The following is a 25512-nucleotide window of genomic DNA, read 5'->3' on the forward strand; positions in this document are numbered from 1 at the left end:
CAGTGTTTCTCTGTGTAGCCTTGGCTGACCTGGACTCACTTTGTAGACCAGGCTGGCCTCCAACTCACAGAGATTCACCTGCCTCTGCCTCTCGAGTGCTGGTATTAAAGGCTTGTGCCACCACGCCCAGCTAAGAAATTAAGTCTGTAGAAGACAGAGCACATATGTGTGTGGATCTCAGGATGGTCAATAGGAGTATGCTCTGGGGATCAAATTCACGTCATCAGGTTAAGTGGCCAGAGTGCTTACCTGCTAAGCCATCACTGGCATGAGATTTCTGGTTTGTTTTTTTTTTTTTAAATTACAGAAGTAATCTTTACTTACAGTAGAGCAATTAGAAGATAGGGCTAAGAATGTAGCTTGACAATGGTGTACCTGTCTAGTCTATACAAAGCCCTCAGATGAGAAGAATGTTCTCATTTCTCCAGAGTCCCAGCAATAACGGTATATGCACTCTGTCCCCATGAAAATTTGCCTCTAGGGGCTGGAGAGATGGCTCAGAATTTAGGAGTACTGTCTGTTCTTCCAGAGGTCCTGAGTTCAATTCCCAGCAACCACATGGTGGCTCACAACCATCTATAATGTGATCTGATGCTCTCTTCTGGAGTGGAGGAAAAAACATTATATATATTAAATAAATAAAATTTAAAGGAAAAGGAAGTTTACCTCTGTAAACGGGGCTCATGCACTCTTGGTCATTTGTCCAGGGCTGGCAGCATATCTCCTCTGGCTGTACCCTGTCCTCACTTTTCCTCCATTTGTTTGTTCCCCCTTTCCCTTCCACACACATATTCTTTCCTTTTTTCTGCCCATATAAGTGATGAGAGATTAGACAATTGAGTTGGGTTTGGACTTTTTGGCGTTTTTTTGTTTTGTTTTGAAAATTTAAAACAAACACTCATCTTTTGACTGGGTAATATATATATTATTATTACACATAATAATATGTAATCATACTTGATTCTCTTTTGCACTTCCTGGCTTTCTATAATGAGGTTTTGTTTCATTTTAATTATATAAACAAGGTTGAGAAGGGCATGGAGAATTTACCCTCGAGAATTGGGAGGTGTTGGCGTCTGTCCTCGATGCCTGGATGCGTCGTTGTTTCTTAAAGCTCCAACCTCACTTAACCTGCATGTGAATCCTTAAATACTTCAGGAATGGAAAAACTTATTTATCAATCATAATTGTGTTTGCAGGAAAGCAATTAAGTATATTAGTATGCTGTTACTCTATCTTGAGTTGATTTTAACATAGGCTTAAGTAGTTATGATATTTAAAGATGAAACTTGCCTTTTTTCTAAGTACCAAGTGATTATTTCTACTTAACTACATCAAGGAAAACATTATGTTAGCAAAAATGCTCAACTGGAATATCTGTTTCAGACTGACTATGGTCTTGAATTATGTAAGATTACACGTATCAATCTGCGAAGTGTGTTTAAAGTCTTAAGAGCCCTCTACTAGAGTGCACATAGAACCGATTGGGATTTTTTTGGTTTTGGTTTTGTTTTGAGACAGGGTTTCTTGGTAGCCTTGGCAGTCCTGGACTTGTTTTGTAGACCAGGCCGGCCTTGAACTGGCAGTGATCCACTTGCCTCTGCCTCCTGAGTGCTAGCATTACAGGTGTGCACCACCATGCCCGGCTTCACATAGAACATTGTTCTTTTTTCTTTGAGTGATGCATGTACAGATGAGACCCTGAGCATTCTGCACTGAGCAGCTCCCTTCAGTAATCCTGGGATTTGTTTTATGATTCGTGAGCAAAGTGTAAAAGCTCAATGGTAGTTTGGTTGGTTAGATAAATTAAGGTAGCTTAATTTATCACACTTTTTTTTTTTAAAGACACAGTTTCTCTGTGTAGCCTTGGCTGTCCCAGTCTCACTTTGTAGACCAGACTGGCCTCCAACTCACAGTCATCTGCCTGCCTCTGCCTCCCGAGTGCTGGGATTAAAGGCGTGCGCTACGACACCTGGCTGCCATATCACACTTTTTTAAGGACTAGAAATAATCCTGAAGTGGTTTGGAGAGGACCACTCTGGGATAGACTCAACAGAGATCTGTTAACATTTGTGTTTTCCATCAATTTCTACCTTCGCATGAGTCCGAGGAAATGTCCAGGCCCCTGCCGCAGGTCCCCCAACACTCTCGTGTGGCCTTTGCCCTGACTCTGGGGACTCTGGCTTCTCTGCTCTAATTGGTGCTGAGATAATTCCTGTGCCCAGTTTCTCCATGACATCTGTAGGAGGTGGGATCCAGAATGCCATGGGCGCTAATCTGAGGATATAGTGCAAGATGCTGTGCCACATGCCCTGCTGTAACTTCAGCCCTCTCGGGGTGTTTTATAGTCCTTTTTATACTCTACTGTTTAAGGAGTGGAGATGCAAAATGTCTCTACATGTTCAGGGGGACACAAAGAATATTTTTCATCTACGGGTGGTGAATCCAGGGGTACAGAACCTGCAGAGTGACTGTGAGTAGGCCTGGGGCTCTAGGCAGCAGCTCTCATCAAGGAAGAGCCTTGTTGACCCACTGGCCTAGCCCTGCCCTGCTCACCCCTGTAGGACTGTGGGATACCTGTGTATACAGAGGGAGAGGTAGGCGGGGCTGTTGCTGGCCCAGGGCTCTCCTGGCAGAGGCCCAGTGACCTGTGAGAGCAGACACGGGCTGGTGGCTGCTTCCCATGCTGTCAGTAAGTGCTGGGCTGCACATCCTAGCTGCTGCCTTCCCACTGTTGGGCTCTTGGTGTCTTTTCTTACTGGACTTTTGTTTCCCTAGGAAACTGCACCTGGGGCGTGAACTGTAGGTTCATACACCCTGGAGTGAATGACAAGGGGAACTACTCCCTCATCACCAAAGCTGAACCTTTCCCACCCAACGGTGCCCCGCCTCTTGGACCTCACCCTCTGATGCCTGCCAACCCTTGGGTGCGTGAGCTCTTTAGTTGCCACCAGATGGGAGTTCTGTCTACCTGAGTTCTGTCTAAATCTTGGGCTGAAGACAAACTAGTGTCCCTTATGGAAAAGGCATCTTGTACCTGAGGGTCAAGGGACACCTATTCAGGGCTTCTTGTGTTTGTGTAGAAGTACCTTGGATGTTCCAGGCTCATGGGTGGTTGGGCAGGAGAACCAGTTGTGTGGCTAGCTGGCTGTCTTTTAAATGTTTTGCTGTTTCTTTATAGGTTTTTAAGTGCTTCTTGAATATTTCCTTCCCATTTTTTAATAGGGTGGGCCAGTAGTGGATGAGATTTTGCCTCCACCCCCTCCAGAACCCCCAACAGAGAGTGCCTGGGAACGTGGACTCAGACATGCAAAGGAGGTAAGAGTTCAGTGTGCTCTGGGAGGAAAAGCAACAGTGGTGGTTCCTCTAGTAGGCCTGACAGAACTTAGATCCAGAGAGGATGTAAATCCGGGGAAGCCTTAAGAATGAGACATACTATTTAGCCACCTCTGCCTGGCAGGCTCAGGCACAGACAATTCTCAGTAGACCAGAGAGACCCTCCCTGAATTCAGACTTAACATTTTTAAGTGGCATGGGCAGCCCAAATGATGAATTCTCTGGCCACCACCCCAGGCAGAGACCTACTCTCTGCTCCACTGAGACCCAGTGTCTGTTCTTGCTAGCTCTCTCAGGCCTCCCTTTGCCTGCCCACTGTGGCCCCTAATACCCACCTTCCACCAGTGTGTCTGTTGACACCCAGCCTGTTTTCTCTTCAGGGAGACTGAAATAAAGGTTGCTTGCATGCCTTCTGGGACCCCCTGTGCTGGTCCTAAATGTTCACAATGCAAATGAGTCACAGCAGATCAGCCAACCTCCTGTAAAGCCTGCAGGAGAAGGCTCGGGTCCTATGTTTGCCCACACCCTTTGTCAGTGGTGTTGCTGGTCTCAGGTTCCCTGTGTTCCTTCCAGTGGCTTTGGAGGCCCTCATTTCACACTGATGTGTGTCTTTGCTGCTAGGTTTTAAAAAAAGCAACCATTCGGAAAGAGCAGGAACCCGACTTTGAAGAAAAAAGGTTCACAGTAACCATCGGTGAAGACGACCGCGAGTTTGACAAGGAAAATGAAGTCTTCCGAGATTGGAATTCTCGGGTCCCAAGAGACGTTAGAGACACAACGTAAGGGATCCTCTGCTTGCCCTGACCTATTCATGCCCTGTCAGGAATACCGCATGCAGGTCCCCAGGGCACTATCTCCACACTCTGGCTTCTGTGGAGGCTGCCTCTGGGGTGGACTCAAGTCCCGACAGGCTCGGCGTTAAGTCTATGCCCTTGACCCCTCTCCTCAGCTACTCAGGCAATGGCATTTAAAAAAAATGATTTATTCATAGCTGGGCGTGGTGGCGCGCACCTTTAATCCCAGCACTCGGGAGGCAGAGGCAGGCGGATTGCTGTGAGCTCGAGGCCAGCCTGATCTACAAAGGGAGTCCAGGACAGCCAAGGCTACATAGAGAAACCCTGTCTCAAAAAGAGAGAGAGAGAGAGAGAGAAAAAAGAAAAGAAAAAAGATTTATTTGTGTTATTTGTGTATGAATCCATGGAGACCAAAAGAGGGCCTTGGATCTAGGAACTGGACTTTGAGGCTGGTGTGAGTCACCCAACACGGGAGCTGAGAACCCATCTTGTGTCCTCTGAAGAGCAGCAAGCAAGTGCTCTTAATCATCAAGCCATCTCTTCAGTCCCCTCCTCAGACATTTAATGCTGGTCTTTAAAAATTCTCAAAAGAGCTGGGAGTGGTGGCGCACTCCTTTAATCCCAGCACCGGGGAGGCAGAAGCAGATGGATCTAAGAGTTCGAGGCCAGCCTGGTCTACAGAGAGGTCCAGGACAGCCAGGGCTACACTGAGAAACCCTATCTTGAAAAAAGGAACAAAAACCCTCGTGAAGGCGTGAAGGAGTTGTGTGGTGCTAAGGACTAACGTCAGATCCAGGGGAGCAGTGTGGCCTTGAAGGTGCTACTTCTCTGCTTCTTCATCAGGGCTCCCAACTTGACCGGGAAGGATGGGTCACAGTTCTGCCTGCTGAGGGCGCAGGCTTGGGGCTTAGGACCTGGAGGTGCTGTGATCCTGTTGAATCACTGTCTTAGTCTTGGAGAAACACTTCTCTGCCGTCCTTATCTCTGTAGTTTCTGGCTACTTGGTGGTAAAAGGATGAAAAGAATAAGTAGTGTTCCAGCACCGTTGCCTGGGCTGCAGCTGCCCACCTCCTACCCTCCACTCATGCACGCACGCACGCACACATTCCCACGCTCTGTGTCCATGCTTCCCAGGTAGGAGTCACCCAGGAAGGTGATGTGGTGTGTGGATGAGCTTTGCAGTCTGTGGTTTGCATCACCAAGTTCAGAAATGAGAATTCCAAAAGTGAGCAGCTTATAAATTTGATTGTTAGACTGTTATAGTTACTCTTTTAGTTCATTGCACACCTGCCCTAGTTTCTGAACTTTGTCACCAGTGTAGTGGCAGGACTTTGAGGTGAGAGTAGCCAGGTATCCACACTGTTGAGTGGGACACTGAAAGATGCCATCTAATGAGTCCTGACCTGCTTTCCTCCTGCACCAAATAAAAGCACACAGAAGCATGGAGCTCTTCCCGGTACTCTTGAGCTTCAGAAGATGTCATCTTGGTTGTGGAGTTTCCTGGGCTGGGCTTGTGTCGGCACGATTGCTCTTGGTTTTCACTGGGGATGTACTGATGAGCCCGTGCAGGATGAGCCTGCAAGGTGATGGGGAGTGCCCATCGTGTCCTCTCACTGAGTGCTGCTTTGGGGGGAGGTCTGCGCTCCTGGCTGAGTGTGTGTCATTCCCCGGTACCTTCCCTCTGCTGTTGTAATGGGCTCTGTGTACACGGCCTCTTATTAGCTGGGTAGCTGGGAGGATAAGGCTTCCATGTTAGGCTTTGTCCTTCTGGCTTACTGAGGTGGGTGGGAGGGTGGTTGTGTAAATTGGCTGTCATGGGCTGTTGAGGTATAGTGTCACAGGATGGCAACTGTGTTCCTACCTCTCTGGGCTCCTCTTTGGCAGATGGTCATGAGACCCACCATATCCTAATATTCAGAGAATTCCTCAATGTTTCTCTCCAGCTTTGGTTTTAAAAGTGCTGCCGCTGCTCCTGTTGGTGGTAGTGGTGTGCGTGCGTGCGTGCGTGTGTGTACATGTGTATGATGTGTGGTATGTGGGCAGGAGTGCCATAGCACCCATGTGGTGGTCAGAGGACAGCTTTGTGGGATTAGGGTTTCGTGGGACAAAACTCAAATCATCAGGCTTGTGCAGCATATGTCTCACCATCTGAGCCATCCCACGGTCCTTAAAGTGCTTTTTAGAATATGTTTTTAGTCTCATTGAGAAAATACCACTTCCTATTTTGTTGAGTGTTTTCTCCAGAAATGGATACAGAAGCTTTGTCTTTGTCCTCACCTGTGGGTAATCCCAGGCCTTTTCTCCCCAGATTGACTGATACGTGGGTAATAGTGGGTACCCTACTGCTGACAACCCTGTGTTCTTAGCTGTAGACACCACATGGTCATGGTGTAGTCTCATCTTGTGGGTTGGATTCAGTAGGTCTTTTATGTAGAGTTCTTGCGGTAGCATTCTTAAATGATGAGATTTCCTTCCTTTTGGCCCTTTTTTCAGACTTGAGCCTTATGCAGATCCTTATTATGACTATGAGATAGAGCGTTTTTGGCGTGGTGGACAATACGAGAATTTCAGGGTGCAGTACACAGAAGCAGAGCCGTACTCTAACTACCGCGTAAGTATGGTCCCCATGGTAAAGCTTTCCTCTTCCTTTAGACGGAGGCTAGCTATGGAACTTAGGCTAGCCTCAAATCCATAATCCTCCTGCCTCAGCTGTACAAGCAATGGTGTATGCTTCCTCTCCCGTTAGCTATAACACTTCCTGTGGTATATTTCCTGTGAGCTTATTCAGTTAGCAAAATGTACTGAGCCACAGTTCTGAATTTGAGTCCAGATTGGTCGTGTAGTAAGCCACTGGCTACATTTGTGATAGTCTGATGTCTGGTGGGCTTTCTTGGAATCATTGTTCTTGCCATGGTTTTGTCAAGTTAGATTTGCTGGAAAGGTTGTCAATGTCAGTTTTCAAGAGACTGTGTCAACCTCGTGAGTGTGTCACTCTTGAAAGTCTCCTGAGCAATGTCCTCACTTGTAGCACCGTTCTTGCCCATCTGGCATGCTGGTTAAGGATGTGCCTCTGGCTGGCCGTGCCATGTTCGTCAGGTGAAGACTCCTCCCATGAACCTAATGTGTATAAAGATCTGTGTGCTCCAGACTGCCCGTTCCATCTTCAGTCTCCGCAGCTTAGAAAGTCTGCTGTAGGAAAGGTGTTATCCATCCCTGAGCTATCACAGCATGAGAGGGAGGTGGCAGCCCCAGGAGCCCACAGGTGGTGAGTTGTGTAGACTCCTCTGTACACCAGAACCATGGCCCTTCAGCTTCCTTCCTTCTGCGGTGGCGTGCAGAGGCAGGCACCTGTTACCTGTTCTGTCCAGTGAGCAGCTGGTAGACATAGCATCTCCTGAGGTCTCTAGGTCTGGAGCCTATCAGCTGTGCTCTGCTTGAGCTTCTCTGGTTTTTTGAGACAGTTTCTCTGTGTAGCCCTGGCTGTCCTGGATTCCTTTGTAGACCGGGCTGGCCTCGAACTCACAGAGATCTGCCTGCCTCTGCCTCCCAAGTGCTGGGATTACAGCCATGCGCCACCACACCTGGCTCTTGAGCTTTTTCTTAAGTTTTAGTGTTGACTATTGAAGCAGGAAAACAAGGCAGTGGGCGGGGGGATTGCAGTGAATGGGGCACATACTTCCTTCCAGACACTGTTTCATGAAGCACTTTGTGTGGGCCACCCACGTGGACAGTCATTGAGACCCCCATCCTAAGAATGAGCTAGGTCACCCATGGGAAGGCCTGTGGTACGGACTCAATACCAGGCATTATTGACAAAGTTCTGGATTTATTGTTTGGGGTAACTTCACTCTTAAGTTGTATGCATTTAAAAAAAAAAAAAAAAAAAACATGTACCTTGTGTGTATGTGTCTATGGATTTTGTGGGAATTAAGCCTAAGTACCTGAGACTCTGAACATACTAGGTCAGTGACTTTGAAACAGGCTGTCAGTTGACCCAGGCTTGCCTTGAACTGAGACCCTTCTGCTTAGTCTCCTGTGCAGGCCTTTGCCATTGGACACAACTAACTTGCTTTAAGGAGTTACTTGAGAGCAACCCTCCTACCTGGTCCCTGTTTTCTTTACACGTCTACCAAATAGTGTGTGATTCGGCATCAATATTTGGCTTTTTAACCCAGGAACGGGAGAGGGAACGAGAGCGAGAAAACAGACAACGAGAACGGGAGAGGGAACGAGAGCGTGACCGAGAGCGCGAGCGCAGGCAGAGGGAGCGGGAGCGTGAACGCGAGCGAGAGCGGGACAAAGAGCGGCAGCGGAGGAAGGAGGAATGGGAGAGAGAAAGAGCCAAGCGAGACGAGAAGGACCGGCAGCACCGAGACCGCGACAGGGACAAAGACCGGGAGAAGGACAAGGAGAAGCCAAAGCCCCGGTCCCCACAGCCACCAAGGTAGACCATCTCAAGTCCCATTTGTCAGCACAGCTCGCCGTATGGCCGCTGTAAGCTCTTGAGGCAGCAGCTCCTTGCGCCCTTGAAGCAGCCTGCCTGTGTAGGACATAGGGTGGGCGTGCAGCCGTTCACTGTGCTCATTGGTGTCTGGTGTCTTCCTCTTAGATCGTATTTGCAGAAAACACTAGGCTGTGCCTCAGTTGCTTTTTCTGTCTGTCGGTAGACATTGAGCTGTCACTTTTTGACCGTTGAAGGTCTGAAGGTCTGAACTTTTGTGTGCATATTTGTGGATTGAATGTGGATTTCCCTTATGTTACCTGTGGGAGAAGTGGCTGGGTCATCTAGTCTGTTTGAGGACTTACCAGACCATTTTCTTTATTCCCCCCCCTCTCTGTCTCTCTCTCTCTCTCTGTCTCTCTCTTTTGAGACAGGGTTTCTCTGTGTGGCCCTGGCTGTCCTAAACTTGCTTTGTAGACCAGGCTGGCCTTGAACTCAGTGATCCACCTGCCTCTGCCTCTCGAGTGCTGGGATTAAAGGTGTGTCCCACCACACCTGGCTTTCTTTTTTTCTTTTTTCTTTTTTCTTTCTTTCTTTCTTTCTTTTTTTTTTTTTTTAAGACTTATTTATTATTATGTATACAGGCCAAAAGAGGGCATCAGATCACGTTATAGATGGTTTTGAACTACTGTGTGATTACTGAGAATTGAACTCAGGACCTCCGTAAGAGAGTCAGTGCTCTTAACCTCTGAGCCATCTCTCCAGCTTGCTTGCCTGCCTGCTTCCCTCCTTTCTTTTTTCTTTTTTTAAGATTTATTTAATTTTTTATTATGCATACAGTGCTCTGCTTGCGCATACACCTGCAGGCCAAAAGAGGGCATCAGATCACGTTACAGATGGTTGTAAGCCACCATGTGATTCTTGGGAATTGAACTCAGGACCTCTAGAAGAAGTCAGTGCGGTTTTTTATTTTTCTAGACAGGGTTTCTCAGCGTTGCTGAGATTAAAGGCCTGCGCCACCACGCCCAGCCCTAGTCAGTGCTCTTAACCGCTGAGCCATCTCTCCACCTCTTTTCTCTCTTCCTCTTTCTTTCTCTCTTTCTTTTTTTCATTTTTATGTGCATTGGTGTTTTGCCTGCATGTATGTCTATGTGGGAGTGGCAGATCTTGCAGATCTTGGAGTTACAGACAGCTGTGAGCTGCCATGTGGACACTAGGATTTGAACCTGGGTCCTCGCAAAAGTTGTCAGTCCTCTTAACTGCTGAGCCATCTCTCCAACCTCACCAAACCATTTTCTTTCTTTCTTTCTTTCTTTCTTTCTTTCTTTCTTTCTTTCTTTCTTTCTTCTTCTTCTTCTTCTTCTTCTTCTTCTTCTTCTTCTTCTTCTTCTTCTTCTTTCTTCTTCTTCCTCTTCCTCTTCTCTTCTTTTGGTTTGGTTTTTTGGTTTTTGAGACACAGTTTCTCTGTGTAGCCTTGGCTGTCCTGGACTTGCTTTGTAGACCAGGCTGGCCTCGAACTCACAGCGATCCACCTGCCTCCCAAATGCTGGGACTAAAGGATATGCCACCATGCCCAGCTTCTACCAAACCATTTTCTAAAGAAGCCACTTGCTCCATGTTTTCTAGACCTTGAGCCCACAGTGCTGCCACATCAGGGAGGATCTTCCCCTGCTTGTTCTCTGCAAGGCAGCAGGAGCCAGAGTGGGAATGTGAGACAAAGAGCGGTATGGAGAGCAGTGTAAATGTCAGAAATGTATTTTAGTGAGGCTTGCCCACCACTTGAAATAATATAAATAACTTTGTTTTTATTTTTTATTTCTATGTGGTACAACCTTGAACTTATGATCCTTCCTGCCTCAGTTTCCCAGCTGTTGGGATTCTAGGCATGTGCCACTGTGCCTGGCTACTTTTGTCTTTCTACTCATCTCAGAACATACGGGCTTGGGACTACCTCTGTTGTCATTTGTTACCAGTTCTGTATCTCTGGGTTCACTGGCTCATGAGTGTGATCAAATACATTTTCAGATTCTGAATCAAAGTGGTAGGTTTATGGGAAAGCCTTGCTCCAGTCCAGCACTTGAAGTTCAGGACTGAATAGACCTGGAATAGTCAGTTGCTCAGTAATTCCAGCTAAGTGAAGCACCAGGCAGGATGTTGCTCTTTTGTTTTTGGTTGGTTGGTTGGTTGGGTTTGGGTTTTGGTTTTTTTGAGACAGTGTCTCACTATTTGGCTATGGCTGTCCTGGAACTAGGTATGTAGACCAGGCTGGCCTTGACAGTGATCCGCCTGACTCTGCCTCCAAAGTGCTGGGATTAAGGCGTGCGCCATCATAACCTACCTGTTCTGGGTTTCGTTGATGTCTCTTTAGATTGGCGTGTGGTTGGCCTTCTGTGTCCTTTAGGACAGGGTAGAAAATGGCAGTAAGAAATATTTATATCCCTGCAGTCTTGTAGTATATGTGTGAGTCTAGAAGAGAGGACTAGACAGCAATGTCACCTTGGGGAGAGAGCCAAATCATAAGAAGTAATGGCAAACCAGAGCAGAGAATACCTAGGACTTTCACTCCTGGGAACTGTCCAGAGGCATGAAGGAATTACTGAGCTCAGGTGTTTTAGCCAGTAGAAGTCATCCATGTGTGATGAAAAACATTAGTTCCTCACATGATGTGTGGGCACAGCCTATGCACTGTGACCAAATGGGACAGCCCTGGGGAAACCTGTGCAATTTCCTGGGAGATAAACAAAAGTGCATGTTCCTTGGGTGTTGGCAGATTTCGGTGGGCGGGAAGAACTCACATGCTCTAGTTCCCTCTCTGTGTCTGACCTCCTGATTTTAGAAGTGACTGGCCACCAATTGCTTTTTATTCTTTGACCCCAGGTTTGGCAGCCGTCCAGGTTGGAGTTCCCAGACACGTGGGGTAGCTGCTTTGCTCATCAGCAGCTCATTTCCTTGTGCCACCCTTGGCCTGTGTGCTGCCAGCCTCCGCACTGACTGGGGCAGCACAGTTGACCCTTGCCCTGCAGAGGCTCTGGTAGCGTTTGGATGTGCTACTGTGATATAGGGAGATAAGAGGGCGCTGTAGTTGCACAGAAGGTCAACATCACAGATCACCTGTGCCTTTTTTTTTTAACCCCCTCTCTTTAGAAATATTTGTAAATGGTAACTTTGTCCTTGCCGAGCCACTTCCTGGTATAGTTCCTGACTAGCATTCGCCCCCCCCCCCCCCCCCCCCTTTGGTGCACACTACAGCCCTGAGACAATCAGACCACACACAGTGGCCTTGAGGGCACCTGTGGAGAGACGCAGCCTTCTGTGATCTTGTGTTCTGCCTGGATTTCGAGGTCTGATGGGATGTGTCTTGGGAAACAAAGATAGAGACGGCCTGTGTCCCTCCTTTTGACTCCAGGCCTGGCCCTTCCCCATCAGAGCACAGCTCAGATGCCAGCTAGCTGGTGTTAGCCTGTCGGCTCAAATGCTTGATGCCTTGGTACATGAGCTCGGTGGCCATAGACGTTGTCTGTGGCTACACTTATCAGCTGTGTAGGCATGTCAGTCTTAAAGCTATGTCCTCTAAATGTTAAGACCTACCACTAAGTGTGGGGCTTACGTTGGATATCCATGTCTAAAGCCATATATTTTCCCATGGTTCCGTGCACATAACCTCTCATTTGACCTTGGTTATGTATAGCCCTGACTGAGGATCAAAAGTCCTGACCCTACCCCCACCCTGCCCCATCCTTGTAGTCCAGGTCACCACCTGTTCCTCACCTGTATGCTGTAGCTTTTTAAACTTCAATATTTTTTTTCTTTGTTCTGTATATTTTATGTTTTGATTATTATGTGGCGGGAGGATTTTCTTTTCTGGTCTACTTACTCTATTTGGTGTTCTGTAGGCCTCTTGTATATTTATATGCATCTCTTTCTTTAAATTGAGGAAATTTTCTTCTATGATTTTTTTAAAAAATATTTTCTGGGGCCTGGGGCCTGGCTCAGAGGTTAAGAGCACTGGCTGCTCTTCCAAAGGTCTTGAGTTCAATTCCCAGCAACCACATGGTGGTTCACAACCATCTAGAATGAGATCTGATGTCCTCTTCTGGTAGGCAGACATATATGCAGAGAGAAGACTATACATAATAAATTAATTAAATTAAAATTTAAAAAGATATTTTCCAGCCTTAGAGCTGGGCGTCTTCTTTCCTCAGCTCCTATTATCCTTAGGTTTCATCTTTTCGTAGTGTTCTTGATTTCTTGGCTATTTTCTGTCAGGAATTTTTCTTTTCTTTTTTTAAGTTCTCTCTTTCCAGGCTTTCCTTTGTTTTTGCTTTTATCACTGTTTTCATTTTCATCTTCAGATCTTTTTTTTTTTTTTTTTTTTTTTTTTTTTTTGGTTTTTCGAGACAGGGTCTCTCTGTGTAGCCTTGGCCATCCTGGACTCACTTTGTAGACCAGGCTGGCCTCGAACTCACAGCGATTCGCCTGCCTCTGCTTCCCGAGTGCTGGGATTAAAGGCGTGCGCCACCACGCCTGGCTGCCATCTTCAGATCTTGAACTTTTTTTCTTCACCTGACTGCATTTTTCTGAATTTCTTCCAGTGATTTCTTCATTTCCTCTCTATAGGCCTCTGTCATGGCCTGTCTGAGGTCCTCAAACTGTTTGGCTGTATCTTCCTGTATTTATTTATAGATTTTATTTGTTTCCTTCATTATCATCTTCATTATGAAGGATTTGAGGTCATTTTCTTGTGCTTCAGTTGCGTTTGAGTTCCATGGCTTATTCCTTTGGGATAACTGAGTTACAGAGATGCCATATTATTTTGGCTTTTGTTGTTTGTGTTTTTACGTTGTACTTTAAGTCATCTTGCTGTTTCTGGCGTTCGGTGGTAGTTTCTGGTGTCCTTCACTGGCCGTTGAGAGCAGTTCGTGAGTGAGTGGCTCTAGGTTGAGACCCCTCACCTGTGGGGATCAGGGAACCCTTCGTGGATTATGTAGGTGACCTGGGTTCAGCTCTGGGAACTTTCTGTGGTATGTCTGGGTGGCCTGAGGTCAGATCCACTTGTGTACTACACTGTGGGGTCTCCTCTGAGCTCTTAAGACCCAGACACTGTCATATTTGGCCCACAGTTCTGTCTGAAACCCAGGGCACAGGTGCTGTTCACTGCCCAGCATGTGGCTGGCTAGGCTTTGAAGCCTGCATCTGTGCCTGCTGGGTCCCGGGAGCTCTCCCTGGTTTGGCCAGGTAACCTGAGTTCAGATCCACGCATGCAGCCTCAGACCCTGTGTGCTACAGCACGCCGTTCAGCCCAAGACAGAGTGTCGGTGCAGCTTGCAGGCCGGAGTGTAGCTAAGCTTTGGAGATGTGCACATGTCCGCCTGAGCCCTGGAGCCTCTGTGGACCCACAGGGTGATCTGAGGTCAGATCTACCCAGGCTGCTCTGCAGCCTGCAGTTCAGTCAGAGAGAGAGTGCCGGTACAGTGAGCTAGTCTGCACTTGGCTGGACCTTGGAGAAGGTGCCCGCACCCATCTGGGCCCTGGGGCCCAGTGTGGATTGGTGGGGTGGTCCGAGGTCAAGTCCACCCGTTTCCTGGGTTCTTCCATGAGCCAGCAGATCCAGGTGCTGGCACTCCACTGCGCACAGTTCAACCTGAGATACGGAGCACAGATGCAGGTCACAGGCGAGGTGATGTCCAGACTCTGGGGACTGGTCACCCGCCCACAGGGAACCAAGGACTCCTCCGTGAACCAGACAGATGGCCCAAGGCCAGACCTGCCTGTGCTCCACACAATGTGGACCCCTCTCCCTCAGGGCTTTTCAAGTCTTGTGGCCTGTAGCTCCCAGCCGGGTCCCTAGACACAGTCCTGCCAATCAGACGCAGTGCATGGTCGGTGCCTCCATCTCGGAACCTTCTTTTTTTTTTTTTTTTTTTTTTTTTTTTTTTTTGGCAATTTGAACTTATGGTATGCACATGCTAGGAAAGCACTCTACCACTAGGTTGCATCTCTGACCCCTTAATTCCCTTTTAAAGGAAGTCTTCTTTTTCTGGTTTGGTTTAATTGGTTAGTTGGTTGGTTTTTTTGAGACAGGGTTTCTCTGTCCTAGACTCAATTTGTAGACCAGGCTGCCCTTGAACTCACAGCAATCTGCCTGCCTCTGCCTCCCTGAGTGCTGGGATTACAGGTGTGTGCCTGGCTTTTAAAGGAAGTCTTATATCATTGCTACAAATCAAACAGCAAATCATGTGTCTCAGGGAGTCACTGGAATAATAGCATCTAAAGTAAAGTAGAGCTTGGTGTCTGTAGTAGCAAAGCTCAGCATGCTCCGCTGCCACCCCTCACATGTGACACAGTGGACAGCGCTCCTCCTTGGAAAGCCTTGAGCCAGCCAGTCAGGTGAAGATGGTACCACTGGTGCTTAGATCAGATGCTTCCACCACAGGAATGAGAAGATGGAGGCCCATGCACAGCAGTCCTCCACCTGCTGAAGGCTGCTCTTCTCTGTGAACTCGATGTCTGCCTCTAGAGCTGGTGAAGGCCTCTTCCTGCAGAGAGGATTTCAATACTAAATTGGTTGCTCCTAAAGAAGAGGGGACTCCCACTACTAGGGCATCTTTCCTTCCTGTTTCCTTGCTGTGTGGAAAGGCTGCACTGGCCAAGTGACCAGTAGAGAGGCTAGTGGTCCTGGTGTCTGTTTCTCTTTAATTGGTTGACTGACTGACTGACTTTCTTTCTTTCTTTCTTTCTCTCTCTCTCTCTCTCTTTCTTTCTTTTTTTCTGAGACAGGGTTTCTCTGTGTAGCCTTGGCTATTCTAGAACACATTTGCTCTGTAGACCAGGCTGACCTCAAACTCACAGAAATCCACCTGCCTCTGCCTCCCTGAGTGGTGGGATTAAAGGTGTGAGCCAAGCGGGGGAGGGGGGGTGGGGGGGGTGGGGTGAGCCACCACTGTCCAGCGGTTTGTTTTTTTCATATTTTATTTTATGTATATGGCGTTTTGCCTGCATGTATGTCTGTGCACCACATGTGTTCAGTGACTGTGGTAGCCAGAAAAGGGTGTGAGAGACCCTAGAACTGAAGTTACAGACAGTTGTGAGCCACAGTGCTGGGACTAGAACTCAGGTCCTGTGAAGAGCAGCAGCCAGTGCTCTTAACTGCTGAGTGGTCTCTCTAGCCCCGCCACTTAGGAAGTATAAAGATGAAAGTCACAACCCAGGAGCTAGTGACAGGGAGCTGCTAGGTTGTTAGAGTCTCACTTCCTGCCTGCATTTCTTTCGAGGAAGTACCTGGATGTACCTGGGTTATTAGGTTTTGGGGTTAGGGCTGAGATAACAGTGGCACAAGCTGGATCTCACATGTCTTGTGGAGTAAGCTTCAGCTCTGGGTGTTGCCCTCACCTGGGCCCCTCAGCAGTTAATAGTCCTGGGATCTGCCACTGCCTGGTGACTATAAACAGGAGTTCTGAAAGTATACGTAGGCGGGGTTGTTACTTTCGTGATGGGAATGCAACCCTCTTTAATCAGGAGGGTCCCAGGCTACAGGTGAACCAGACAGGGTTTTGGGGGGGTACTGAGGGGGTTTGAGATAGGGTTTTTCTGTGTGTCCCTGGAACTCTCTCTGTAGCCCAGGCTGACCTTGATATTTAAAGAGATCTACCTGTCTCTGCCTCCCAAGTGCTGGGATTAAAGGTGTATACCACATCAGAAAAACACTGTTACATTTAAGTGAAAATGGGAGTGCTGGGCAGAGGGGTGGGGCACTAAGGTTAAGACATTTCTGAAGGGAAATGCCTTCCACTTTGTGGAGTAGAAACTGTGCTGTTTCCTCTTCATCTGACTCTTCAGCTATCTATCTCTTAAACTGTCAGCAAATGCTCTGGCTTTCCTGTCTCTTTCTCCCAGCAGCATGGTTGGGGAAGGGTGCCAGCCTGAGCTCTGAGAACCCCTCTGTGATTGCAGCCGTCAAGCTGAACCACCAAAGAAGGAGACCACATCTGTGGGGCCACAGGTGAAGCGAGCCGACGAGTGGAAGGACCCCTGGCGCCGATCCAAGTCCCCCAAGAAGAAGCTTGGGGTGTCCGTTTCCCCAAGCCGGGCACGAAGGCGTCGCAAAACCTCTGCCTCATCAGCTTCTGCTTCCAACTCCTCCAGGTATAACGGGGACCTGTAAGGATGGGGCTTGGTGACATTCCCTGGCTGCCAGTTTGCTGTGTGTGGTCAATGCCTAAGGACAAGTCAGTAGAACATTGGGTGGGACTGATACCAAGAATTGTGGTAAGACTGGCAAGACCCAGAACACACACAAGTAAGTAGGACAGGTGACCTAACATGGTGTGGACACTAGTCTGCTACAGTCATACATTATGCAGGGAGGGGAGAGGCCTCTCAGATCCTGTGAAAAGGCTCTAGATTGCTGACAGAGGAACTGTACACCCTACTGACCAGTCACCCAGCTTCTCAGAGAATTCGCCTTAGTGACTCTGAACTCTAGTGTGAATATATGAGGGCGTGGGTGGTGAGAGCTGTGTCTACCTGAGGAAGGCGCTCCAGACAGAGTCTGGGAAGAACCTAGGGTGCTGATGGAACAGAGACAGGAACACAGTCATGTGAACACTGGGGTCAACTTGAAAACTCTGGCCTTGTCCAGCAGTCAAACTAGTCTCTGGGTTACCCAGTAATCAAGGGCACCCAGTCCTGGTCTCTACCACGCTGCGCTGAGTGCTGGTCCTGCAGTGTGTAGGCATGTCATGATCTTCTCTGCCTCACTGTGCTGTCTGTGAATGTGCATGTGTCTGTGTGTAGACATGTTCTCTCGCTGCACTAAAAGAACAGCAGCTCAGCATATCCCACTGGTGCAGCAGTGAAGGCCGCCTTTGCCACTCCTGTCTGTCCCTTGGTCCTAGGTCATCTTCGCGGTCTTCCTCCTACTCTGGCTCCGGCTCCTCCCGGTCCTCGTCCTACAGCTCCTACTCCAGCCGCTCATCCAGACACAGCTCCTTCTCAGGCAGCCGCTCCAGGTACGCCCCAGCCTGCTGCGCTCCAGGTACGCCCCAGCCTGCTGCGCTCCAGGTACGCCCCAGCCTGCTGCGCTCCAGGTACGCCCCAGCCTGCTGCGCTCCAGGTACGCCCCAGCCTGCTGCGCTCCAGGTACGCCCCAGCCTGCTGCGCTCCAGGTACGCCCCAGCCTGCTGCGCTCCAGGTACGCCCCAGCCTGCTGCGCTCCCAGCAGCTACGGGAGCACAGTGGGACAGGTCAAGTGGCTGTGCCTCTCTGCAGCGACCGGGTTCCTGGGTGCCTGCTTCCAAAATCATTTCAATAAACTGCCCACTGAGGAGCAGTTTGGACTGAGGTGCCAGTTAGGGCACGCTACAGGTGCTGGACCTAGGGCCGCTCTATTGAGCAAGTGGCAAGAGTGACTATGCAGAACCTCCATCATCCCAGAAAGTCCTGGGAGGGTCAGGCAAGTTTCTGTTGAATTTTCCCCATTGAAAACAGACACTTCTAGAACTTAGACAAAAATTCTACCAGCATAACCGTCCACATTCCCCCTGACCTGCCCGTACAAAACCCTGACGGCTTGGTCCTCTGCCAATGGAAGGTGCCCTTTTCCTCAGTCCGGCTGGCTTGAGGGGTAAGGTTAGTGCCCAGTGGTCCAATCCTGACCTGACCTTACCCTCCATTGTGGACCCTCCCAGCGCTGTCATCACCGTAAAGAAGCTCTCGAAAAGGGTCGAAACTTTGGCGTAAGACTGATAGGGTGTGTAGGTAGGGTGTCACAGTGCTGTCATTAATTGGTGCACATAAAGACACACAGTCTTCTGCTTTGGGACATATTCTCATTAGGTATTTTTGTGGGAATGAAGTGTTCTGTCTGTTCCTTGGTGTTATCTGGTGTCCTTTGTGATGTTACCCCTTCCTGGCACATGGTCTTGCTTTTATTTCTTCAAGGAAATCTTGAGATTTAATCTCTCACTGGCGTCAGGCTCTCACTGTGTAACCCTAACTGGCCTGGAACTCTCTGTGTATTGGACTAGGTAGGCGTCCCACCTGTCTCTGCCTCCCGAGTGCTAAAAGTAAAGAAGTAGCCATCATCCCCAGCTGGGTTTGCTTTAGATGTAATGAGAAGATTAGAGCACAGTTCTGAGGTCATCTGGGGCTCACTAATGAATGCTTTTGTCAAGTGTGGAGTAAATTATACGTGGGTCTGTTTTCATGAAAGTTACCAGAAGTGCGTAAAGTAGCCTTTCTCTGCAGGTGTGTAGGCCATCTATAGATGTGCTGGCACACACCCTAGCCTCTGTAAAATATGAGGTTAGAGAAATTTAGGACTCAGTGTGGAGAGAAAGTTGTGTATGTGATCTTTGCTCTAGGCAAGCCACTGATAATGGCAGAAGGGGGGGGGGGGGCTCTGTACTTATCCCATACCCTAAGGTTACGGCCTTGGATCAAGGAGGCAGCTGAAACAGGCCAGAGAGGGAAGGGACTCCAGGTTTCACTCTGCAGTTGTTTCTGGGCCCTTCCTGGTGAACCCAGCACAGGGCACAAGGACCCATAGCAGGCAGGACACTGGATGTCCTACGGTCATCCCAGGAAGGATAAGGTGACACTGTAGGGAGACATCAGTGGGGATACTTCACCATCCCATCAACTGCTCCAGAAGCTTCGCTGTGTTCTTACCATTGACCATAAAGCTTCCTAGCTATTTCCCACTGTCAGCGCTCCTTTTGCAGTAGCTTAGCCTCCCATGGCACTGTCCTCCTTTGAAGGGAGGAAGGAGACCTTGGGGCTCTGCAGCTATCCTTCCTGAAGTTCATCTGCAACAACCCCTCCAAAACTCGCACATATGCTAAGAAAGAAGCGCAGACTGAGGGGGGGAGTCTGGCATACTGCCACTTGTCCACTGTGTCTCGGAGGGTCCCTTGGGTTGCACTCTTCCCTGGTGGTCCTATAGTGCTTGTCCATGGGATGAGGCCATGAGAGGGAATGCTAGGTTTCCTGGGCACTTGTCTCTGGAAGTGGAAACATGAAGGATTGCAGGCACCAGACCCAGTGCTGGCCCCTAGCTAGAAGTAATAAGCAGGTAACATGGGCCAACCCAGCCCTTTTATCCTCTTGACTAAAGTGTGACCTCACTGTCAGAACTCCATCCTGGAAACTCGCCTGGACCCAGCCCCCTTTCCTGGGCTCTTTGTCTACCCTGCTGACACCTGACACTTGTGTGGAAATCATCCAGTCATAATCTCCTCCCAGCTGTACACTCCCTGCTTATGTCATCCTGTCACTGCTTGGGGACCTCTGTGCTTGTGCCTTTGTCTGCTAACCAAGTGCTTGGGACCCTCAACCAGTTCTTCCAATGCCCCAGCTACTTAAGTGTCTCAGATCCCACACTTAGCCAAAGCCATATTTATCCATTTGGTCCCTGGCTAAGGCAGAGCCATGTGCCCTTTCCTGCACACAAGCACCCACGCCCTCCCCATGCTGCACGCTGGCTACCCTTTCCTGTTGTCTTGAGTGTGTGTTTATCTGTGGTGACGCAGCTGAGCCTGAACCTAAGTTCTCTCTGGATCAGGACCATTTCCTAGGGGATGTGCCAGCTCCGGCCAGTGAGGGAATCTGTCAAGCACCAGACTTCCTCCTCACACTCTCTTTGTTCCCCAGGTCCCGGTCCTTCTCCTCGTCCCCATCCCCGTCTCCCACACCTTCCCCACACAGACCTCCAGTCAGAACCAAGGGGGAGCCGGCCCCGCCTCCCGGGAAAGCAGGGTGAGTCCTGAGCCCCCCTAGGTGGCCGTGGTGCTCCACCTCAGTGGAGTCTCCAGGGCTTCCGGCCTCCTCCACTATCTCTTCCTGTCCCACGCTTGAACTAGAAGTGAAGCCACCTCCAAAGGGTGGCAGATATGGCTCCCAGGAGGTGGGCGGAGGCACAGGCTCAGCACCTGGACTTGGGTCCCTGTGGCATAGACCTTGGCAGTCATGTGCCATGTCTGAACTGCAGAGCCCTGAGGTGTGGGTGCACTGAGCAGGGACCCTAGTCCTACCCTCCCTTGACTCTGCCTCTGCCTCACAGGGAGAAGTCAGTAAAGAAGCCAGCCCCACCCCCAGCCCCACCACAGGCCACCAAAACTACTGCTCCTGCCCCTGAGCCTGCCAAACCCGGAGATCTCCGAGAAGCCAGGAGGAAGGAGCGGCAAACCAGGACTCCCCCAAGGAGGTGAGCAGTGTGGGCTTGGCCAGTCCTGGTACCGTTCTTCTTGTCCTTGGTGCTGCTGGGGAATAGGTGCCGGAGCCTGGGAGGCAGGTGCATTCCCAGGACAGCAGCAGGGAACAGAGGCCAACCTGGAGCAGGCCCGTTACCAGCCTGGTGTGCAGGAAGGCTCTGCCTCAGTCAGAGCTGCCTCTGAGGGGAACTATGCTGCTTGTGTTGCAGGCGGACGCTCAGCGGCAGTGGTAGCGGCAGTGGTAGCAGCTACAGTGGCTCCAGCTCCCGATCCAGGTCACTTGCTTGGTCCTCCCTATTGACCTTTTCCCTTCACCCAGGTGGGCTGACTGTTGGGGCTCATCAGTGTCCAAGGAGACACACAGCTCAGAGTGAATGTGGCCTCCTCTCACACAAGGACACCTACCTTAGCCGAGCATGGTGGCACACGCCTTTACTCCCAGCACGTGGGAAGCAGAGGCAGGTAGATTGCTGTGAGATCTAGGCCAGCCTGGTCTACGAAGTGAGTTCAAGACAGCCAAGGTAGAAAGACCCTGTCTCGGGGGTGGGGGTGGGGGGCGGACCACCTAACCTTAAGGGACGAGACCTAGAGTGCTGTCCAGCTGGACAAAGCTGAGGCCAGTCCAGGTTCTGTCTACAACTTCCCTGAGGATAGACTGGGCCTGTTGATCCCTGGTAGAGGGAGTTGGCCCTGAGGCAGTTAGGAGGAGGAGGAGCTCTTAAAACCAGAAAGGAGAAGATGGAATCAGCTTGGTGCTCTTGGCATTTTGTTGCCCAGCTTTCCCTGTGTCCTCTGACTCAGAGTTACAGCCTTTCTCTGAGGCTTTAGCAGTCTAGACCTATGAGTGGGTTAGTTAGTTTGGGGTTTTTGGTTTTTTGTTTTGTTTTTGCGCTTGTTTTTTTGCTCAGAGGGGGCAGTGAGACAGGGTTTCTCTGCGTAGCCCTGGCTATCTGGAACTCAATCAGTAGACCAGGCTGGCCTCCATCTTGCAGAGACTCACCTGCCTCTTCCTCCAGAGTGCTGGGATTAAAGGTGTGCACCACCATGCCCGGCCTCTTTGTTTTTAGGCCAGAAACCTCTTGGTTCTGACTTTTCTCGGCCTCTTTCCCTCTCTTCTGGCTCCTGAGGATCTTAGGAGGAGCTGGTTGTGGTGATGGATGTGTCCTGGCACTGCACTGTGCCAGAACTGTATCACCGGCTGCTCTCCATCCCACCCCACCCCTGTGCACTGTTGCAGAGTGAAACTGCCACTACTTGTTTAATTTACTGTCATCCAAAATTGTTTTTGGTGGTGGTACTAAAGGTAAAACCCAGGGCCTTACGGCTGTTCAGGTGCTCTGCCACTGAGCTTCAGGGTCTTGGTTTTGGTTTGAGGTGGGAGTCTCCTTGTATTGCCCAGATGAACTTGAACTCCGGGGCCTAATCAGTCCTCCCAGGAAGCTGGGGCCAGAGGGGCTCTAGCACACCTGCCAGCTGCCATCACCCTTTTTGTGCGATCCTGAAACCTATAGAGATCGCCCTCTGCCTCCCAACTTACTGGAACTATGGACTGTGGCTGTGGTGCATCAACTAGTTTAAAATTGTGTCCTTAGCACTGTTGGATGGGGCTCAGTCACATTTCCCTCCCTAGCACAGAGTGAGATAGAGGCTCAGTTAATGACAGCTGAGATTTCATACTCTGCCCAGCATGTGCACTCCATAGATTTGGGAATTGGATGGAGACACGCCATGGAGACCCTCCCATCATCCTTGTAGCCATCTTGCAGTCAGCGTGGGGCTGAGGGCACAGCTGTGCTTGTGTGTCTAGGTCCCTGAGCGTGAGCAGCGTCTCCTCAGTGTCCAGCGCCACCTCAAGTAGCAGCTCAGTGCACAGTGTGGACTCGGAGGACATGTATGCAGACTTGGCCAGTCCTGTGTCCTCAGCCAGCTCTCGATCCCCAACCCCTGCCCAGACCAAGAAGGAGAGAGGTAGGCAGGGCCCTTGCCCTCAGGGTGCAGGCTGGGGGAAAACTCAAACAGAGACTTTGCTTTACTATGCAGTGTGTGTACACAGGAACCCATGACTGAGGGTTTGTCATGACAGGGAAATCTAAGAAAGAAGACGGAGTAAGAGAGGAAAAGCGCAAACGGGATCCATCCACACAGCCACCCAAGTCCTCTAAAACCCCAGCAGGTGGGAAGGCCTCCCAGCAGGCAGCAGCCCCCCAGCAGGCGGCCCCCGGGCAGCCCCAGCAGGGCTCCTTTGTTGCCCACAAGGAGATAAAGCTGACACTGCTGAATAAGGTGAGACCACAGGAACAGGCCTGCGTTGCTGCTGGTGACCCCCACCCTGCCCCTGAGCTGAGAGAGGCCCGAGGGACCTCAGCCGTCCACCAGCACAACCAGAGGTCGGCACCTCAGGTTTTAGGCCATGTGCCTGTTCCTGCAAGTAGGCCAGCCTGGGTCCTGTCCCCACTCCAGCCAGCATCAGATGGTCAAAGCTCTGCATATGTTGGCAAGACCAAGGCTTTCTTATATAGCACAAAGGGCCATGTCACATGGTGGTGGCAAGGGTCACAGAACTGCTTGGGGGGGTGGGCAAGAAGAGGATCATAGGAGCAAAGACCTGGTCTCCAGTAACAGCTGATATACCATCGCCTTGCCTAACAACCACCCACGCCCTACCACTCTGTGCTGTTTCAGGCGGCTGATAAAGGAAGCCGGAAGCGCTATGAGCCATCAGACAAGGACCGACAAAGCCCTCCTGCCAAGAAGGCCAACTTGTCCCCAGACCGAGGTAAGCCTCCCAGGTCCAGGGCCTGAGGCCAACTGGATGCCTCACGTAAGCCAGAAGGCCCACGTGCAGGGCCTTAACGGCATTCTGTTCTGGAAACCATGGCGGACTCTGAGAACTCAACTGCTTTTGTTCTGTCACAAATACTGTCATAAGCCGGGCATGGTGGCACACGCCTTTAATCCCAGCACTCGGGAGGCAGAGGCAGGCGGATCTCTGTGAGTTCGAGGCCAGCCTGGTCTACAAAGCGAGTCCAGGACAGCCAAGGCTACACAAGAGAAACCTTGTCTCGAAAAACAAACAAATACTGTAGTGCTAGAGATTGCAGCAAAGGCTTCGCTGTAGCTCAGGCTTGTCTCCAGCTCATGATCCTCCTGCCTCAGCCTCCAAAGTGTTGGGAAGTTTTTAAGTAACAGTATGGGGATGTAGCTCAGTGGTAGAGGACAAGACCTTGGGTTTGACCCCAGTGCCATAAAGAATTACTGATAAGTCTCTGTATGTTGGCACAAATACAATTTGTTAATGATGAACAACCTTCCAGGACAAGCCAGAACAGAGGGTGAGGGTGGGGAGGTGTGCTTCAGTTGGTGGAGTGTTTGCACAAAAGCCCTGGGCTTGCTCCCCAGCACTACATAAAAAGTATGAAATGTGCCTCCAAGTCAGCCTGGACGACATGAAACAGCAGCAAAAGTCAGGGGCAACAAGCTAATGAATGCAAGTACATTTGCTCTTTCTAGGCAATTTCTAACACCCAAAGTCTTAGGGTCACTATTGCTGTTATGAAACACCATGACTAAAAGCAACTTGAAGAGGAAAAGGTTTATTTGGCTTACACTTCCACGCTACTGTTTTTTTTTGTGTGTGTGTTGTTTTAAGATTTACTTGCTGGGTGTGGTGGCGCACACCTTTAATCCCAGCACTCAAGAGGCAGAGGCGGGCAGATTGCTGTGAGTTCGAGGCCAGCCTGGTCTACAGAGTGAGTCTAAGACAGCCAAGGTACACAGAGAAACCTTGACTCAAAAAAAAGGTTTTTTTGTTGTTGTTTTTTTTTTACTTATTATGTCTATGGTGTTCTGTCTGCATGTGCACATACACGCCAGAAGAGGACACCAGATGTCAGCATGGATGGTTGTGAGCCACCATGTGGTTGCTGGGAATTGAACTCAGGACCTTTGGAAGAGCAGCCAGTGCTCTTAACCTCTGAGCCACCTCTCCAGCCCCACACTACTGTTCTTCATGGGAAGAAGTCAGGACAGGAACCTTGGGGCAGACACTGATTCAGAGGCCCTGGAGGAGAATGGCTTGGTGGCTTGCTCCACTTGCATTTGTTTGGTTTGGTTTTTTGAGACAGTTTTCCTCTGTGTAGCTTTGAATGTCCTAGACTTGCTTTGTAGACCAGGCTGGCCCCAAACTCAGTGATCCGCCTGCCTGTGCTTCTCAAGTGCTGGGGTTACAGGTATGTATCACCACTGCCCCACCTTGGATTTTTTTTTTTTTTTTTGGTTTTTTTGTTTGTTTTTCGAGACAGGGTTTCTCTGTGTAGCCTTGGCTGTCCTGGACTCACTTTGTAGACCAGGCTGGCCTCGAACTCACAGCGATCCGCCTGCCTCTGCCTCCTGAGTGCTGGGATTAAAGGCGTGCGCCACCACGCCCGACAACCACCTTGGATTCTTAAAACACCCACTACCAACAGCCAGGTTTTAGGCATTTTCTCAGTTGAGGGTCGCTCCTCTTGGTAATAAAAACCAGCAGCACAGCCAAGAACCAGCCAGTGAAGCCTCACCCCAGACTGACCTAACTGCACCTCTGCACACCTTAGGCTCATTGGGATGTGAGAAAGGTACAGTGTCTCTGAGTCATTGTTTAATCTTGGAGACCAGAAGGTCTTGGGGACCCCCTAAGATCTCCCAGGACACCCCATCTCAAGCCCAGCAGGAAAGATAGTGGAATCTTCCTGGT

At 49.8% G+C, this 25512-nt stretch overlaps 1 protein-coding gene across 1 annotated transcript in view; it reads left to right on the forward strand.

Annotated features, from left to right (window-relative positions):
• The window catches only part of Zc3h18 (zinc finger CCCH-type containing 18), a 46545-nt gene that overhangs the window by 19064 nt on the left and 1969 nt on the right, over positions 1-25512 (forward strand). The window contains exons 5-17 of the mRNA XM_051169320.1: positions 2779-2927; positions 3226-3318; positions 3958-4115; positions 6624-6741; positions 8306-8574; positions 16522-16713; positions 17466-17579; positions 20221-20325; positions 20630-20773; positions 20990-21055; positions 22588-22748; positions 22864-23063; positions 23463-23556. Of these exons, the coding sequence (XP_051025277.1) occupies positions 2779-2927; positions 3226-3318; positions 3958-4115; positions 6624-6741; positions 8306-8574; positions 16522-16713; positions 17466-17579; positions 20221-20325; positions 20630-20773; positions 20990-21055; positions 22588-22748; positions 22864-23063; positions 23463-23556 (1863 nt within the window). The remainder of the gene's footprint in view (positions 1-2778; positions 2928-3225; positions 3319-3957; positions 4116-6623; positions 6742-8305; positions 8575-16521; positions 16714-17465; positions 17580-20220; positions 20326-20629; positions 20774-20989; positions 21056-22587; positions 22749-22863; positions 23064-23462; positions 23557-25512) is intronic.

This window comes from Acomys russatus, chromosome 26 (genome assembly GCF_903995435.1).
Source record: "Acomys russatus chromosome 26, mAcoRus1.1, whole genome shotgun sequence".
Taxonomy (NCBI): Eukaryota; Metazoa; Chordata; class Mammalia; order Rodentia; family Muridae; genus Acomys; species Acomys russatus.